Below are 16,228 nucleotides of genomic sequence, written 5' to 3'. Positions count from 1 at the left end.
AATGACGAAATAGCATACGTAGCATCACTCTCCGTCAACGAAAAAATTAATTATATACTTACATCTATCTCCTTCGACGCATATGATTCTGGGACAGCATCCTACAGCAGTTACTCGGCATCGTAAGTATTTTAAATTGGAAGATACGGAAGTTTTCGAATGACAACTCATAACTTTTGTTTTGTCTCTCTTTTACAATTCAGTACCAACACAGAAAACCTGGCAAATATTTTGAACGATCGTTCAAAAAAGGTGGGATGTGCTCTAATGCAATATGACATCGACGGATCCCAACGATACTTCTACCTGGTGTGTAACTTCTCAGAAAACGTAATCGAAGGCCAACCACTATACACACCTGGATATGCTCCGGCTGTCGGATGTGCAACGATGGACTCGACATACTTAATGCTTTGTCTCACGTAATATTGTCACGTGTTTACACGTTAATTGTACAACCGAAAAGTGCTCAAATCTTCGTTTGAATCGATCACGACGCTATTTGGTACATTTTTTTTCCCGGTCTCAGTCTCAGTAGAGCCCATATCACGATGATGAAAAATTGAAATAAAAGCAATCGCATTAAAGTGATACTTACTAACAACATATGGTAACTAGTTAACATTACATAAGTGAAATTAACAAGGGAAATCTAAGAAAACCTGAGCCAACGCTTGCCCAAATGCAACTGCCCCGTTCCTATTATTGATTGATATACAGTTCGCGAAGCTTGTAGAATACTTGACTAGCTGTTGATGCCAGAGCAGTCGGGATACCGGGTAGGTCAGTTCTGCGAAACCACTCTGAATCTGTTTTTAGCAAAGTGGAAACAGGGGTAAAACCCCAAATGAGGCCCCCTACCCGTCGCATCGTCGCCATATGTGTCCACGTTTTCGCCTGAAGGTTATGCAACAGGTGGAACATCGAATCAGTTTAAATATTTGAACCATTGCATTTCTGTTAGAAGTTGTAATGCTTTGAACTAATCGGTTAAATTAGACAAGATGGATAGCATAAACCAATGAATAGAATTTTCATAATCTCATATAGGGGTGGATGGGGTAATACGCACCCCTTAAGGAAAACTATAAAATTTTCTAACAACTTGGCTCTTGATTGTTGATTTTATCACTGGATAGGATTCATAAATGTTCAAACTAGTTACCAATTCAGGAATATTTTCGTTTTTTGCTAAGAAAAACGTATTTTTTTCAGTTTTGAAAAAGTTCAATTTTTGATCGATCTGTATCTGGTTGAGGCAAAACGCACCTTTGCTAGGGGTAATACGCACCACAACAAAGGGACAATACGCACCACAACAAAGGGGCAATACGCAACATAGCAAAGAGGCAACATCCACTGTCAAATAAAGATAGTTTGTTTATAAACTGGTGCATTTTACCCCGACATACTGGGTGCATATTGCCCCCATTCATAGTTCCCCACATTTTCAACTAAAATATGAGTAAATTTGCATACTTTCCGAAATTTTCTAGAATAGTCTCAAGCACTGATTCTCAATTCACTAAATTTCGTATTCCTCGTGGGTAAATATCGGTTTTTGCACTTAATATTCCTTAGCGGAATGGTAAGTCACATTATAACAAAAACTGTCTGAGCTGAGAATCATTTTGTTTTGCGTTTATTTCGCGTTTCTGTTGATGTAGAGCTATCAAACTCACAGGGTGACCATATTTCAGGTTGATCTTGCAGGGTGACTACTTTTTACGCGTTGAAAACTCGTTTTTCAAGGGAAATGGGAAAGGGTGCGTATTGCCTCAGGGGTGCGTATTACCCCAGCCACCCCTATCTCCTTATCTTCCACGCGATACGGAAAACTGAAAGCGTCGCATGTTGTGATTTTGTTTCCCCGTTTTGCGGTACCATGATATTTACTGATTGTAGAACAGGGGCAAATAGGATTTTCATCAGCATCTGATCGTCATTAATATACAATATACAACTTTAAGCCTAGTTATCTCAGCGAATACCTGACCTACCACAACCGTTTAAATGACATATCGTAGATAAACTACAATTCTATGCTATTGGTGATTAACATTTCGAAAAAGCTGCTTGCAAGTTACTTTGGTTCGAAAAAATCCACAAAAAGGCTCAAAATCGATGACAAAAAAGTATTCGTACATGGTTTGTATTGATGATGTGCCATCCATACATGGTGTACCAATATGTCGCATTCAATGCCCCTTGCCTCAATGATAGTCGGCAAGTGCCACGGCATCATTTCTACCAGTTTTTTTCTCGAAAAATGCTGGAAATTTGACCCGATTCCATTATAGTTCCAAAGATGTCTACTAAGATCAAGTTAATGTCCCGTTGATGGTAAATCTATAGGGATCGATTCCGGATCGATTCGTCAACATTTGTACGGTCTCATAAAGAGCTCACTCGTGAACAATACTTGGCCTATTCTTGGGATCTTTATTTTACTCAGAGAGCATATTATTGAACATCTAAAGTTTTACCTAGCCGTGGCTTGTCCAAGTAACAAAATGGGCGAAGTACACCATGTCCCACAGATATGTTATAATCAATCAATATGAAACGTTTTTTTTTGGGCTATTTTCTTTTCATTCCCTGCACAAAACAAACTTCACTCGACAAAGAAAAACAGATTCTCTGGCCAGCAGAACCGAGCCCACAAAACGGGTGATGATGTAAATATGTTTAAACTGTTACTGGCAAGAGGGAGAGAGTGAAAAACAAAATATCCTTACTATCGCTCCGCACAGGTTTTTCCCTTCCAGAAAAGCTCATTACGAGGGAAGCAAACGACCGAGCCGCGTGCTGCACGTCGGGCGCCATTGCGCGGCCGGAAGCCTTTTCGTGTTTTAATTTCCCTCCTCACCACGGAGAAGCGAGAGGATGGAGCGAACATCTCTTACCCGACACAAAAGGTGTTTGGTTATTTTAATCCACTATATTAAAAGATAATTATATGCGAGGCGAGGAAAATACAAAATTCGGAACGAAATAAATCTCGAACACAGCAACATGCAGCGCCAGGGATGCACATTTCATCCGGTTTGGGTTGCAAATATAATAATATAATAATAATGTCGTTCGATGGCACCACGCAACGGAACGACGTTCGTATGTGTGTGTGCCTGTGTTCTAGTAGCGATGAAAGAACTATCCAGTGGCTTTATCCGGCCGCCGGAAAAGTGCATCGATTGAATATTTAACTCCATACTTGGCTCAACAACCGACCGTGCTGTCAATTTTCCCGGAGAAAAATGCACAGAGAAAGGAGAAAGAGTAGGGCTTTATTTTTCGACTTCCCAGCACAGACAGTGCGCCGTGTCTTTTACGCCCAATCAAGCATGATCCAGCATGGAGAGTACTGCACCGTTTGGATGTCTCCGTGCCTCCTTCTTTCCGCCTCTCTTGTGGCCGCACCCAGCGCCGAGTCGTAATCTACCAAAAATGGCCGCACGTACCGCTTGGGAAAGGCGCTTTGCTTCAATTTCTCAATTGCTTTCCACCGGTGACTTAGGCTTAAAATCGCTCCTCTTGACGGCTTTCCGTCTGGGCCTGGCCCTTTTCCTTCGTTCTACCTTTTCCCAAACCCCGGAGCCCGTGCAGAAGTGCTTCCAGAAAATCCGAAAAGGTTCACTACAGGTTTTTTGTAGACGTTTATTTTTTCATCTCCATCTTTGGTTGCTTTATCGGGGTCACACTTTGGTCCCAAGTGGGGACCGCCGGCCTTGATGATCGTTAATGTTTAATGGTGGCCCAAACCCCTCGATTGAGTTGTTGTTGAGTTGAAGAACCGGATATAAACGAATTGTACCGATAAGCGATTGAAGCGCATCGATTATTCCGAAACGGCAACCGATTGTCCATAAATTCAACTCGAAAGCATCGAGAGAGAGAGGTGGAAAAATGGATAAAATTTTATCATGCTTAAGACGTTCTTTCTGCTTTCGTGAAGGAAAGATATCCTCTTTCTAGGCAAAAAAGAATCGCTCCTGTTGAACATTTCTTGCCGCCAATTTCAGTCTCTGTTTGACCATTTTTGTGAGAGCTATAAGAAATGTTCACCTTCTTTGTGTACTTTGTGTGATTTTTATAAAAAAAAACCTTTATTTTAAATCTCTTATATATTTTTGTGTAATTTTTCTTTTTCAAATGGTGAATCATTCATACGTTTCGGATGTTAGTTCTGTTTCTTTTCAATAAAGTTTTTTTTAGTTTTTGCATATTCCTTCCAGAATCCAACCGGGACCCTTTTCATTACAAACCTTTCAGCCATAACTGAAATCATCCTCTCAAACTCCCACCCCTTCCCCTCCCTCCCACAGCCCTTCTATCCACTAATTCTAGCTCAATTCATCAGTCCACAGCTGGACGCTCTCTTCGCCCCAGCGTTGTGGTTCAGTTGCAATTTCATTCAAGGCAAACACCAATCTTCTCCGCCTCCAGCCTCACTTCTACTTCTCCTTGGGACGATCAAGAGACAGGACCAGCATGTGTCCCGGTGGCGACCCAAGCCAACCCGGTTTTAATCTTTACGAACTTTGCCATTCGGGCACGCGCTTATACCGTTTGGCACGTTCCTTGGCAGTGCTTTGGCCGGAATCCGTTTCTTGCACCGCCCAACCGCTTAAGGCTATGCACCGGGCCACGTCGAAGTCCGATACATACAGGTACACACACATACACACAGACACACGCTAAACAAACTCCGGAGAAAACCACTCTCGACGATTCGTTTTCCGATCCGTGGTCGGATTGAATGGCAAATGGAATCCCAATGGCAGTCGCCGAGCGATGGAGCGGAGAGCTTTTAAGCTTAACGGACTGACATCAATAAATAATTACCCTTCAATACACCCACAGGGGTTTCCCGTGGGGTGGGATGGGTGGCATGTGTCGGCACTGTGGGAGCGCAAAACGGTGGCCCGCTAAGGGGTGGCTGGCGATAATGTTGTAGCTGACTGGGGGAGACACAAGGATCACGCCTTGACCGACCCAAGGCTTCACCGGTGTTGGAGATTACTCTGGGAGCGTGTAATACCTTCATCTTTACCTTTCGGGGGAGGACATAGCGGAGTGGAAAACGTACAGCATATTTTAGGCACTGTAATGGAAGCGTTTAGAGGCAGTTCCACTTGTTAGCTTTATCGCACGTGAGAGGATTCGGCAGTGCTTTATCACCAATGTTCTAATAAATGTAATTAATTTTAGTGGGCCTTTCACTTTAAATTAAATTTGAAAAATATCCGATGAGCAGAATATGTTACTTGGTTACTTGTCAAACCTTCTCCACTGTGCAGTAGCCTGTTTACTTCAAACATAAATCAACATCACACCTTGAAACATCGAATACTGCAGCCCAACCCGACCGATACTGCATTGGTGGTCTCGGCCAACACGAGGTCCTGTTCCTGGTTTTTTTTCCATTTCACTTGTGCAACTGTACAGTTCCCAGGTTTTGGTTTCGGTTCGCAAAAGTTTTGTCACGATGCCAAACCCACCCCAAAAGCCGAAAGGGTGTTGGGAGGGGGGTCGAAATCGTAAGCTGGAAAATAAATTTCAACACAACCGGGCAGCCATAGGGAAATCGCCAAATTGATGCATTTCTAATGATATGGAACACCGACAGTGCAATCCAAAAGCTGGCTCAAAAGCTGGGCCCTGTGAGGCGATGGACCGAGAAAAATAACGTTTTGCCCACTTACTTTCTCTTTTGTGCTACCTTAACCCGATGGAAGTGGTGCATTGGAAAGTTTGTCCGATGAAGTATTTATTATTTGCTCAAACACGCTAAGTGTAAGATGAGTGGCAGAAGAAGGATAACTTATTAAACAGCTTTTCTTTTCCGGCCAGCATAAGTATGGTTCACTGATAAGGCCTTGCGGCAACAATTCGGATGCTTTTGCTTTGCGTTTCAACGGAACACGCCATTTCTAAGTTTATCGCAAAGTTGATAATTATTTATTCATCTCTAGCTCGACTAATGCGATAGAGTTTTTCGTAAAAAACTTTTCTGTTCGTGCTCGTCAACGTATTGCAAAGGTGTACGGATCTGTGCACAAAATAAATAAATATGAGTGGAAATTTGTAAGAAAGAAAAAAATCGATTGGATTTGTTTGTCAATTGTTATTGATTGAAATTACTTTTTCTTGTGTATTTACTAACTGTAAGAAATTGACAACGCCTAAGCTAATTAGCTGTAACCAAGAATTAAAGAAACCCTTAAAATAAACCATAAAACAAACCTTCAACATACCTTTGGAAATACTTTTGATTTCTTTGTGTTTTGATAAAGGTCCGATGGTTCTGCCGTTTCATTTGTTTTGATTGACAGAGGGCAACGGGTTTCCTTCGCGTTTTCATGGTTCAACTGTGACATGCCATTTCCCCCCTTTGGATCGAAGGTAGATTGAGGTTTTCCAATTGATTTGGGTTTGGTCGGAATTCCAAACCGCTTCGTGAAGCATCATTTAAAGCTATTTAAAAGGCCCCACTGACGTGTCCTAGACTCGCAACGAAGGGCCTCAACCGTTCTAGTCTCTGAAGATCAACAAAATCAATATCCTGCAAAAACAAATACGTTTGCTGGTTGGTCGTCGGCTGCCACCGTTGCAAAAGCATGCCACATAATCGGAACATGTGGCACTCATCAGTGCTATCGGTGGAATTGAATTCTCGGATTCGGAATTGCTCGGTAAAGTAAATGTACGGTGCCATATGGTGGACCTGAACACTCCAAACGAATCATAATGAGTACAGGATATTCGATAAATGGCTGCCTTCTTGGGCTCCCAACAAACTTTCGGTGGTTTTGCTGAAAGGGGAAAGTTAAAGTTGTTGCAGCAAACGAAGTATGGTTATTTTAGCGTAAACATTCATTCCGCACATTCCCTTTAACTTTTTTCTGTAGAAACTTTTCAAACGATTTTTATCCGAAAGATACCGAGTCGAAATTTGCTCGCCATAAAACAATTCCCTTCACTTTGGAGTTAACCTCTTCGATTACAAGAAATATAAAAAGTTGAAATTTTCCTTTAATTTAATTAAGGAAACCTTTAGGCAGGTTAAGGACTTACTAAGGCCATATATCCCATTGTGCCGTTCAAACTTTCTAATACAACAAAAATTGTTGCGCGAGTCTGATGATTCCTTTTTTATCCTGTTTCAACAGTTCAGGACAAATGACTCTAGCTTGAAAAACTATCGCTTCTTGGGATTATGGTAAATCTCATCATCAAGTATATTTTGCTTGCAAACATTCCTTATTTACTGTACTTTGAGAAAAAGCCGTTCGCTACAAAGATTGTTCTTTATTTTTAGAAATTTCCAACAAAATTATTTAAATTCAAAATTTAAATCACGATGACGTCACCTGTTGACAGTTGTTCAATTCAAATGTCAAGGTGGAAGGAATATTCTTCTACAAAGTTTTTTGTTATGAAATAGCTTTCATTTGAGGGATTTTAATAAACATTTGGTCAAATTAATAAGAAATATTAAGCAAATTGGCAACGTTTGCCGTTATTTCTCCTAGCGACCCTTGGTTTTTGAGCTTTGTTCAAGCAACCTTGGTCAAAAGGTAAATATTTTGATCGCAGGGTTTGCAAAATACATCTCAGCTGCTACGAAATTCGTAGCGAAATACGTGCCGTTGTGTGTTGATATATTCTAAACTTTGTCTATCGTTGATCCAAACAAATGTTTAAATTCGTTTCTAAAGCGATCGGTGTTTGCGGGTACATTATCCAGTATGGTTGCATTACGCATTGCACCTTCGAGTACATCGGCGATTTTGTTGTGGTAGGCAAATCTTTACATAATGATGTCCATTCGCCGGATTATAACTTCCCGATCGCTTCCTTGTAGTGCGTCGGACCTTCGATGGAACCCACTCTGACGACGAATAATGTGCTCATTACGGATCGCATATCGCCCCGGCTGGCGAAGCTGCAGCGGGGCGACATAATCATCACCAAGAGCCCCACCAATCCGGTGCAGCACGTCTGCAAGCGTATCATCGGAATGCCGGGTGACCGCATCATGACCCGCGCATCGTTCAACCTCAATCCCCTGTCGAATACGTACACGATCTACACGACGGTGTTGCCGAACGCAAGCGTTGAACCGGAACAGCACCAACTGTCGCCCAAATCGAAACAGCACTACGAAGCGCTTGCAAAGCTACGAGAAAAGGTTGACTATGTGAGCCACTCGGTTGAGGAACCGCGGGGGAATCTCCCACCGGAACAACCTCAACACTCCACGGCGGATCTGCACGGGAAGGAAGAAGAAACGTCCCACCAGGAACCACGGACGAGCATCGTCATCGTGCCCCGGGGACACCTGTGGATCGAGGGTGACAATGTGCAAAACAGTTCCGACTCACGCAACTACGGTCCCGTTCCGATCGGGTTGGTCAAGAGTCGCGCCGTGTGTCGTCTTTGGCCGTTGAGTGAATTTAAGCTGTTCGTTTAGGCGCATACCGTGTAATGTGCGGTGGATGGTTGCACTTCCGCTAAATTGTTTTGCATATTGAGATATTAAGATTAAAATAGGTAAAAAATAGTTCTCACACCATAATGGAAGCAACGTTCGTTCGTTTCTCGACTTTTCATCCCATTTATTATTTATTGCACTACCGAATATTCCATACAGAATTTGGTTTTATTGGTCTCACTACACGCAGAAGTGAAGCTAAACGATAAAAGATCATATTACATTACTAATTGTTTGCCGGATGGCAATCGCCACGAACTCGACCCCTGATTACAGCTTAGATTTTGTTAAAATTAAAGAAAACCCTGCACTAAGATTTACGATAAAACCGAAACATGCACGACGATAGCCAAAGTAGTGGTGTTGGGTTTCACGGGACTGGAACGGTGCCGTGGTGCGTTCACGGTAAGGAATTGGCTAGGGAAGGAAGGAGACGGTCCGCTGCTATTGGTCAGCTGCCGTTTGTTCGGCATCAGCAGTGGTGGTCTCATCGGTGCTACTTTCCATCGTCGTCGTCGTCGTCATCGTCGTCTGCGTCGTCTCGTTTGCTTTGGCAGCCAGGGCCACGGCATGGGCGGCCCGTTTCTCCCGTATCCACGCGTCGATTTCGCTCTTCAGTTGATCGTTTCGTTTCACCTGTTCCATCGTCAGCGGCGAACGGTTGAACGGATCGGACTGATCGGAGAGAAGGTGGCGCGCGATCGTCGACCGATCGACGGTGATGCGCGAACTGGGCAGTGTGACGGGGTCGGTCATCAGCGACGACATGATCGGATCGAGGAACTCGTCCGGCGGATCGATCAACGCTTCCTCGTCGATCTTTTGCTGCTTTTCGATGCGCTGCACCTTCTGCGAGAACTCCTGTATCTCGCCGATCAGTTGACCACCGCCGATGCGCGCTAAAAACGAAATGAAGGGGAATTTATTATTATTAAACTGCATTTCAACGAAGCACGAATGGGAAGTTGGATCCACGAGAAATCTCGAAAGGGAAAATTGGACACAGGTATAAATATGTGTCTCGTTTTTCCTCCTTTTTTGATGCATATAAATTGATAAATTTAACTTAGTTCAACGCTTACAAGGCAAGACAGAGTTTTAAACAATTCAAAATAAATGTTACATCCAAATTGTTTGTCGCCAAACATTCACCCTGTTTTCCCTGCCGTCCCACTCCTATACTCACTCAACACCTGCTCGGCGTACTCGAACAGCTGCGGACTGTAGCTACGGCCATCCTGCGAGACGGCCAAACAGAACGCATCGCACTCCCGCAGGTTGACGTAAATGCGACAAATCTCCAGCACCGTCCGTGCCGGATCAAACTCAAACTCGCGCTTATCCTTCACCTTAAAGTTGCCCTTCTTTGGGCCGGTCAGATTGAGCAGGAAGTAGTTCAGCATCGCCGCCACCCGGTCCACCATCGACGAGTGGCAGAAGATGGACTGTGTCTCCGACGTCAGCAGCTGGAGGATGTTGATCGTATCGCGACCGAGAATATTATCGAACCGCGCCAACATCCCCAGATTGCGCAGGTTCGCTTGGTTCTGCTGGCGTTCGGTTTGGGGCAGTGATTCCCACTCGCCGTTGTCCTGGGCACCCTGCATCTGGCGGATCTGCTGCAGGTTGCTCAGCGACTCGTCCAGCAGGAAGATTGCATCGTTGATGAGCAGGTTGATGAAGCGCAGGAAGATGGGCGGATCTTCGGCCTCGATGTTTTCGATCGCTAGCCGCTCCAGCTCCCGGAAGCACTGCTTCTGCTCGTCAAGCTTCCACAGGTAGTCCATGATGGCATACATCGGCCGTCGGTAGTTAAACTTCTGCTCAAACTGCACGCTCTGGCCCGTCATTTCGATGCTCACGAACACTCGCAGAAGATTGGGAATGATTTCGAGCCGGTGCGGATGGTTAGTGAACAGGGCGGCACTGAAGCTGAATCCACCCGTTTCCGAGTCCTTCGGTAGGAGACTCTCGAGACCCTCGGCGAGCCGGGCCCGGAGGTGCGGATTGCGGATGCGCTCCGAACTACCCATAAAGATCAGCACCATCGTGAAGACGGCCTTCTGGGCCTCGACGTCCACCCGCAGCGGTTGGCTGTCGAAGTGGCGCGAAAACTGCAAATATCCCACAATGTTCTCGATGATGTACTCCGGAATGCACTTGAGGACGCGCGAAACTCGCACATCGGTTCGCAATGGCAGCTCAACCGGTTCCACCGTCTGCGGCGAGAATCCTTTGGCCGGATCGAGCGCATCGAGCTGCGCGGCATCGCGGGAGCTAACCTGCGTTAACCAAATGGCGGACGCCTCGTAGAACTGTAGCAACAGCTGATCGGTGGCCGGTTCCAGCAGGACGTTCTGGAGACAGAGGAACTGTTGCGTTTGCGAGGACAGCATCTGCATGATGTCGTTGGCCACATCGGGCCCGTTCTGCGCGATCGTTTCGTGGTACATCGTCTGCAGCCGGTGCAGCTCCCGGTTGGTGCGGAAGAACTTTTCAATACACACGCGAAACCCGAGATCGATAGCCTTGTGCGTCATGAAGAAACACTCCGTGACGAAGTTGTACCGCTCCGCCTCCAGCCGTTGCTCGTTTTCCTCCTCCAGCGGAAGGAGGCAGGTCTCTTTCTCCGTGTCGAGCATGTGCACACCTTTCGTCTGTTTGTCGGCCGCATCCCGGACGGCACAGTACGTGGGATCGACAATCAGAACCTTCAGCTGGGGCTTGAGTAGCGGTTGACAGAGACGCAACAGCACACCGGCCAAATTGATACTGAACGAATCGGGCGACGTGGTTTGGTTGCCAAACATTCCCAGCCCATGGTGCGTGTTCCAAATCTGTCCACGGGGTACATTGGCGTGCAGACACTTTCCTATCCAATCGAGCGTTTTACTTCGGACGTCCCCGCCCAGTAGCAGGAAACTCTTCACAAACCCGTGCATCTGCTCCAGGTGCAGCTTGGTGTAGTTCCACAGGCTCGAGGACAAATTATCACACGCCGAGCGTGTCGTCGTCAGTGGGTTCTCATAGTACTCATACGGTCCGTTATGGTTTTGTGGCATAATCGAAAGCGACAGTAGTTGCCCTAGCAACGATTCGGAGTACTTGATACCCTCGGAGCCCGCGGGTGGTGTGGTGTAGTCGAGAAAAATGTGCGCCAACCGGGGATTGGTTTTGTCGCTGGAGAATACCTGCAGGAACGGCATCACCCAGCGCTCGATGCTGATCAGCGACGCCGTCCGTAACGCCTTCAGCACGTCCACAAACATTGGACCAAAAATGCTTCGAATCACAAGGTAGCCCTCCTCTTCCGTGTCGGAATCGGCGAAAATTTCGCGCACCGTTTCCGACACGAAGTGTGCCTTCACCGACTGGTCATCCAGCTCCGTTTGCTTGAAGATATCGAGCACCTGATTGGATAGGTTTTGGCCCTCGTACAGCTCGGGTTGTTTCAGCGAGGTGCAAGCGTTCCGCAAAATAAGGGCTTTCATTTTGCGCCGATTTTCCACTGCAACACTGTCGCCCTGATCGACGGGTTTTTCATTGCGCACGAAACATCCGTAGAGGTACACGATTACCTTCGATTCCGCGATCTGAGGCGTGTCGGATGAGGTAATGTTGTTGGGGATAAGATACTCCGACGGGTTGAACAGCATGAGCCGCTCGAACAGTGCCTGCTCCAGCACCTCCAGATCAAGCAGCCCATTCTCGACGCCCTGTGCCACATCCTCCATGTAAACCAGCTGTTTGTTTTTCTGCGGATTCTTGTTGAGCGTAATGAGAAAGATTCGCTCGATATGGGCATTCGTTTTCTGCTCAAGCGGGTTGGGTTGCTGCTGCGTTGTGTCCATGTTGCTTTCCGCTGAAGTGTGAAATTGAATCAATAAATAAAACGTGAAGAAAATGTTGCCACGAGCGCCAACAATGCTACCAGCACGACGTACCTGTGTTTGTTTTTCTCTATGAACACTTGAACTTCGAACCAAACGATTGTAATATACCGTGGAATGATACTATAGAGAATGGGTTGCGCTGAGTTTTCGAAGCACTTTCACTAGACAAAACACATTTTTCTTTGCGGAACGATTGATGTTTTCTTTCTGCACAACCAGGACGTCTCGTCAAAGAGTTATCGAGAAAGGAATGACTTTTCGTTTCTCGACCAAGACTTGGTTATTCGCAAGGTTGAGTCATACAGAGCGATTTGAGAGGTAAACATAGCGCCATCTTGGAGTTTCTGAAAACCAAAACAATACTTTTCAAAGAACGTTGTAATGCAATGTAATGAAATGGAATTCCATAACAATAACATCATTTAAGCATAATATAAAACACATTTATGTTGACTTATTGCTACCAACCAATGGCGGATGAAATGTACATGTGATGATGCCGTTGTGCCACAATTAAAATGGTTGCTTCTCTGATACAATATGATACAATATGATGTTTCATAATATTCTGTTTTCTTATGTAAATAATTAATTGAATTTAACAAGAACGTGCTCTCCGAATCCGAAAGTCGATAACCACCGACTGACAGCACATGTCGACAAAATATAACTAACAGCATTTGTCGATGAAATGAAACTAACAGCACTTGTCGACAAAATACAACTGACAGCAGAAAGGAACAGCTGACAGCAAAACAAATCGTTTCGAATTTTCAGTCTGTCGACGACAGTTAACGAAGGTGGTCGTGGTCGGTGTGCACCGCGGGCTACTACCTGGCACAATCGAAATGTTTATTTTGATTTTACGAAACGCAAATGATGTTTTCCGTAATCAATACGTTTTCTGCTAATAATCGGTAAAGCATGTGTTATTCGAATTTATGATACGGAATTCACCTCATTCATAGTCCGTGGTTTTTGTAAAAAAAAATCGTGCATAGTGCGTGGTTTTCGTCAATTTGTTGTACCGGCAAGCGGGTGTGAAATTTGGCGTCGAAAATTCCTAGACCAGAGCCGGTTGTGTTGAGGGCAGTGGAGTGGTACAAAAACAGAAAGGTACAAGGCCAAGCCAGCATAAAGTGAATTGCCGGAAGAGTTGAAAAAACTCCAAGTTTCTTATGAGTTTTCCTACAATGTTCAACCTTAGTAAATCGTCCATGCAAATGAATTTCCAGATCAATGTCAATTGTTGAAAAAGCTTTTCCTTCTACCAAGATCTGTGTGTTACGAATTGTGTCTATTGTGTTAGCCAATGTTTTAGGATTTCTATAGTGAGTTTTGTTTCATTATTCGTTAGTAATGATTGATCTAGTGCTTCGATATTAATAGGTCCATCGAAACGCAAACGGAAATAAACAAGCATATAAAAGGTAGTTTTGAATGAAGTAAACCTTATTCAAGATTTCTTCGAAAACAACGGATCTGGCATCGAATCGGATTAATTGCAGCTCGAGTAGCTCATCAAACATCGAGGTGAGTAGTTTAAGCTTCGATCATGCAATATGAAACATAAATAATGGCCAAACCTTCTATCAACTCTTTGTGTACAATGTTTGGCAATCTTCCTCTGCTGATTGTAATCCTTGTCATAGCAATGATGCTTCCAACTTGAAACAAACATGATGTACGTTTAGTTTTAGCATTTGGCGGTGATCTTATGATGGGGGGCAAAAAAAATAACTAGCTGAAAGTAATTCCCTCGCTCTAATCAGTTCCCGGCATCTTGGCATCTTGGTGGCTGTTGGGTTGAACTAAAGTTCAACTGATTGTGCCATTTTTTGGTTTTTACATGCTTGTTTTGTTTACACCAGCACATATCAGCAATGCCATGTCTAGGAGCTTCTCTCCGATCGGTGGAATTTAAATGCAATCTTAATGTTTTCTTTTTTTTCGGAAGCCAAATTAGGCAAAACAGTTGAATCATCCAATGGGATCTGAACAAAAAGCTTTCCTTATGCCCGTAGACGGTGAAGTAAAAATAGAACATTCAATTGACATAATCTCTGGACGACGTTAATCCCTTCTTTCCCCGAAAATAGAGCTGGAAGTTCAATCTGTAATGTGTTTGAATAAAAAATGACCAGCTTACGGGTGGACGTCTTGTCGCCTTCCACTCCCAAGCGCACTGGGACATTCTACATTCTTCCCATTCGCCCGGCCCAATCCAGTTCCGCGTCTCCAAGGCACGGTCCGTCGCTTCGGATTCGTTTATTTGAGACTCCCACAACCCTGGTGGCAGGTTTGCGCGGTTTGCGTGTAGGTTTTTCGTTTTCGGTTTTCAATTTCTTCTACCTTTTTGGCCACAACCCTTCCTGGCGTGTGTCTGTGTCTGTGTGTTTGTGCTTTTCATTCCATCCTTTCCTTCCGAGCTGCCTCGATCTAATCGGCCGGCTGTATCTGCGTTCAAAGTCAGAATCCCCCGGTTGCCCCTAGACGCCGGTACGGGAAAGGCTTATGATGCCTAGATGCCCGCACCCGCGTCCCATCCGACACATCAAAGCCCCGAAATGATGGAAGTCGTGTGGAGTGTGCGCCCCGAAAAGGCCAGCCCAAAACCTTCTAGCTCAAACAGCGGGAACCTCCCGGTCTATCTCGTCTCTGTTATCCTCTATCCTTCGTGACTAATTCCAGGCCCGCACCTCGCCCGGTCCTAGCTCGTTCGCCTTCCTCCAAATCCGATGTATAATAGCCAACAGCAAAGCTCACACTTCGCGGTCCACTCTGTAAGAGTCCCTGTCGACAGCCTCGTCCCCGGGAGGAGTGAGAGGCTGAAGAAAGGATTCAATTCGTTTCGATGTTGTTGGTTTTTTCCGGGTGTCTTTTTGTTTCGGCACTTCTCGGTTCTCAACAGGCCAGCCGGTGGGAATGTTTCTGGTTTGACAAGTTGGGCAACCGGCGTTTGTTTTTCTCGTTAGCATCGTATCCTTACCGAGTGACAACCGGGGCCAACTTCCCGTGCCCGGACAGGATCGGTCATCGGGCTCTCGGGGCCACCCGACTCGTGCCCGGCGCAACTGCTCGATCATTCTTTCGGACACTCCGCTCTTTGTCTAGGCCAACGGAAAAGGGAAAAACCGGTGGGACAAGACATTGGCGCGGCCTGAATCTAATCTAATTCGGCGTTTGACTGTTTTCGTTTTCGGTGGCCAACAGCGCCGGTAATTCGGTCCACCGGTCCACCGCATTCCTATCGCGGTGCTTCCGCTTGGCCAACGCTTTCGAAAACATTCGCTTCAAGGGGGAGTTGGGTGAGAGGAACTGGTACGGATCGACCGTAACCTTGAACGCGGCGAACGCGAAGCCTCGGCAACGTCGGGCACAAACATTGGGCTACGTAGCATAGCGGTGAGAGATGATGCTGTTTGTACGGTAGACGTACATGAAAGCTCACTTCACCGAGCGCGGACAAAGTCTTGCGAACGCAGAGCCCAACATTGGCGAAGGCGAGCAGAAACAAAGCGGGAAGCCCAAGAAAAGAGGCAAAAAATTGGCAAGATACATGTGGCTGCGAAGGAGAATGGAACTTTTACGCATTTTGTACCGCAGCATACACGACGTTGCCGCCAGTTTGGAGACGAAATTTGGAGGAGCCCCCTCGCTGAGAGGTGTTTTGAAAGGTATTTCAAACGCAAACGAATCTTCGAGTACCATCTAATCCATCATGTCTCTTCGGGCCGGGCATTGTGTGTGCGGGGCAACATCTCGACCGTGCTTATGCTGATTCTACGAATTGTTGAAGTCTAGCTTGTTTATCTGGAACAATGAACGGTGCGAAGCC

General features: G+C 45.5%; 2 protein-coding genes across 2 annotated transcripts; one reads left to right on the top strand and one right to left on the bottom strand.

Annotated features, from left to right (window-relative positions):
- The first annotated feature begins 7,614 nt into the window (after nt 1-7,614).
- On the top strand, nt 7,615-8,603 carry LOC131272760 (mitochondrial inner membrane protease subunit 1). Its single transcript, XM_058274611.1, has 2 exons — nt 7,615-7,801; nt 7,868-8,603. Exons 1-2 carry the CDS (start codon nt 7,700-7,702, stop codon nt 8,474-8,476), a joined length of 711 nt encoding a protein of 236 aa, XP_058130594.1. The 5' UTR covers nt 7,615-7,699; the 3' UTR covers nt 8,477-8,603.
- A 176-nt stretch (nt 8,604-8,779) lies between these two features.
- On the bottom strand, nt 8,780-12,589 carry LOC131272759 (ubiquitin conjugation factor E4 A). The gene is made up of 3 exons (XM_058274610.1): nt 12,442-12,589; nt 9,684-12,359; nt 8,780-9,396 (listed from the first exon to the last, which is right to left on the bottom strand). Exons 2-3 carry the CDS (start codon nt 12,346-12,348, stop codon nt 8,942-8,944), a joined length of 3,120 nt encoding a protein of 1,039 aa, XP_058130593.1. The 5' UTR covers nt 12,349-12,359; nt 12,442-12,589; the 3' UTR covers nt 8,780-8,941.
- Between the last annotated feature and the right edge of the window lie 3,639 nt (nt 12,590-16,228).

The sequence above is a fragment of the Anopheles coustani genome, chromosome 3 (genome assembly GCF_943734705.1).
Source record: "Anopheles coustani chromosome 3, idAnoCousDA_361_x.2, whole genome shotgun sequence".
Lineage (NCBI taxonomy): Eukaryota > Metazoa > Arthropoda > Insecta > Diptera > Culicidae > Anopheles > Anopheles coustani.
The sequence above is the reverse complement of the archived record's forward strand: the minus strand, read 5'-3'. Positions and strand labels throughout refer to the sequence as shown.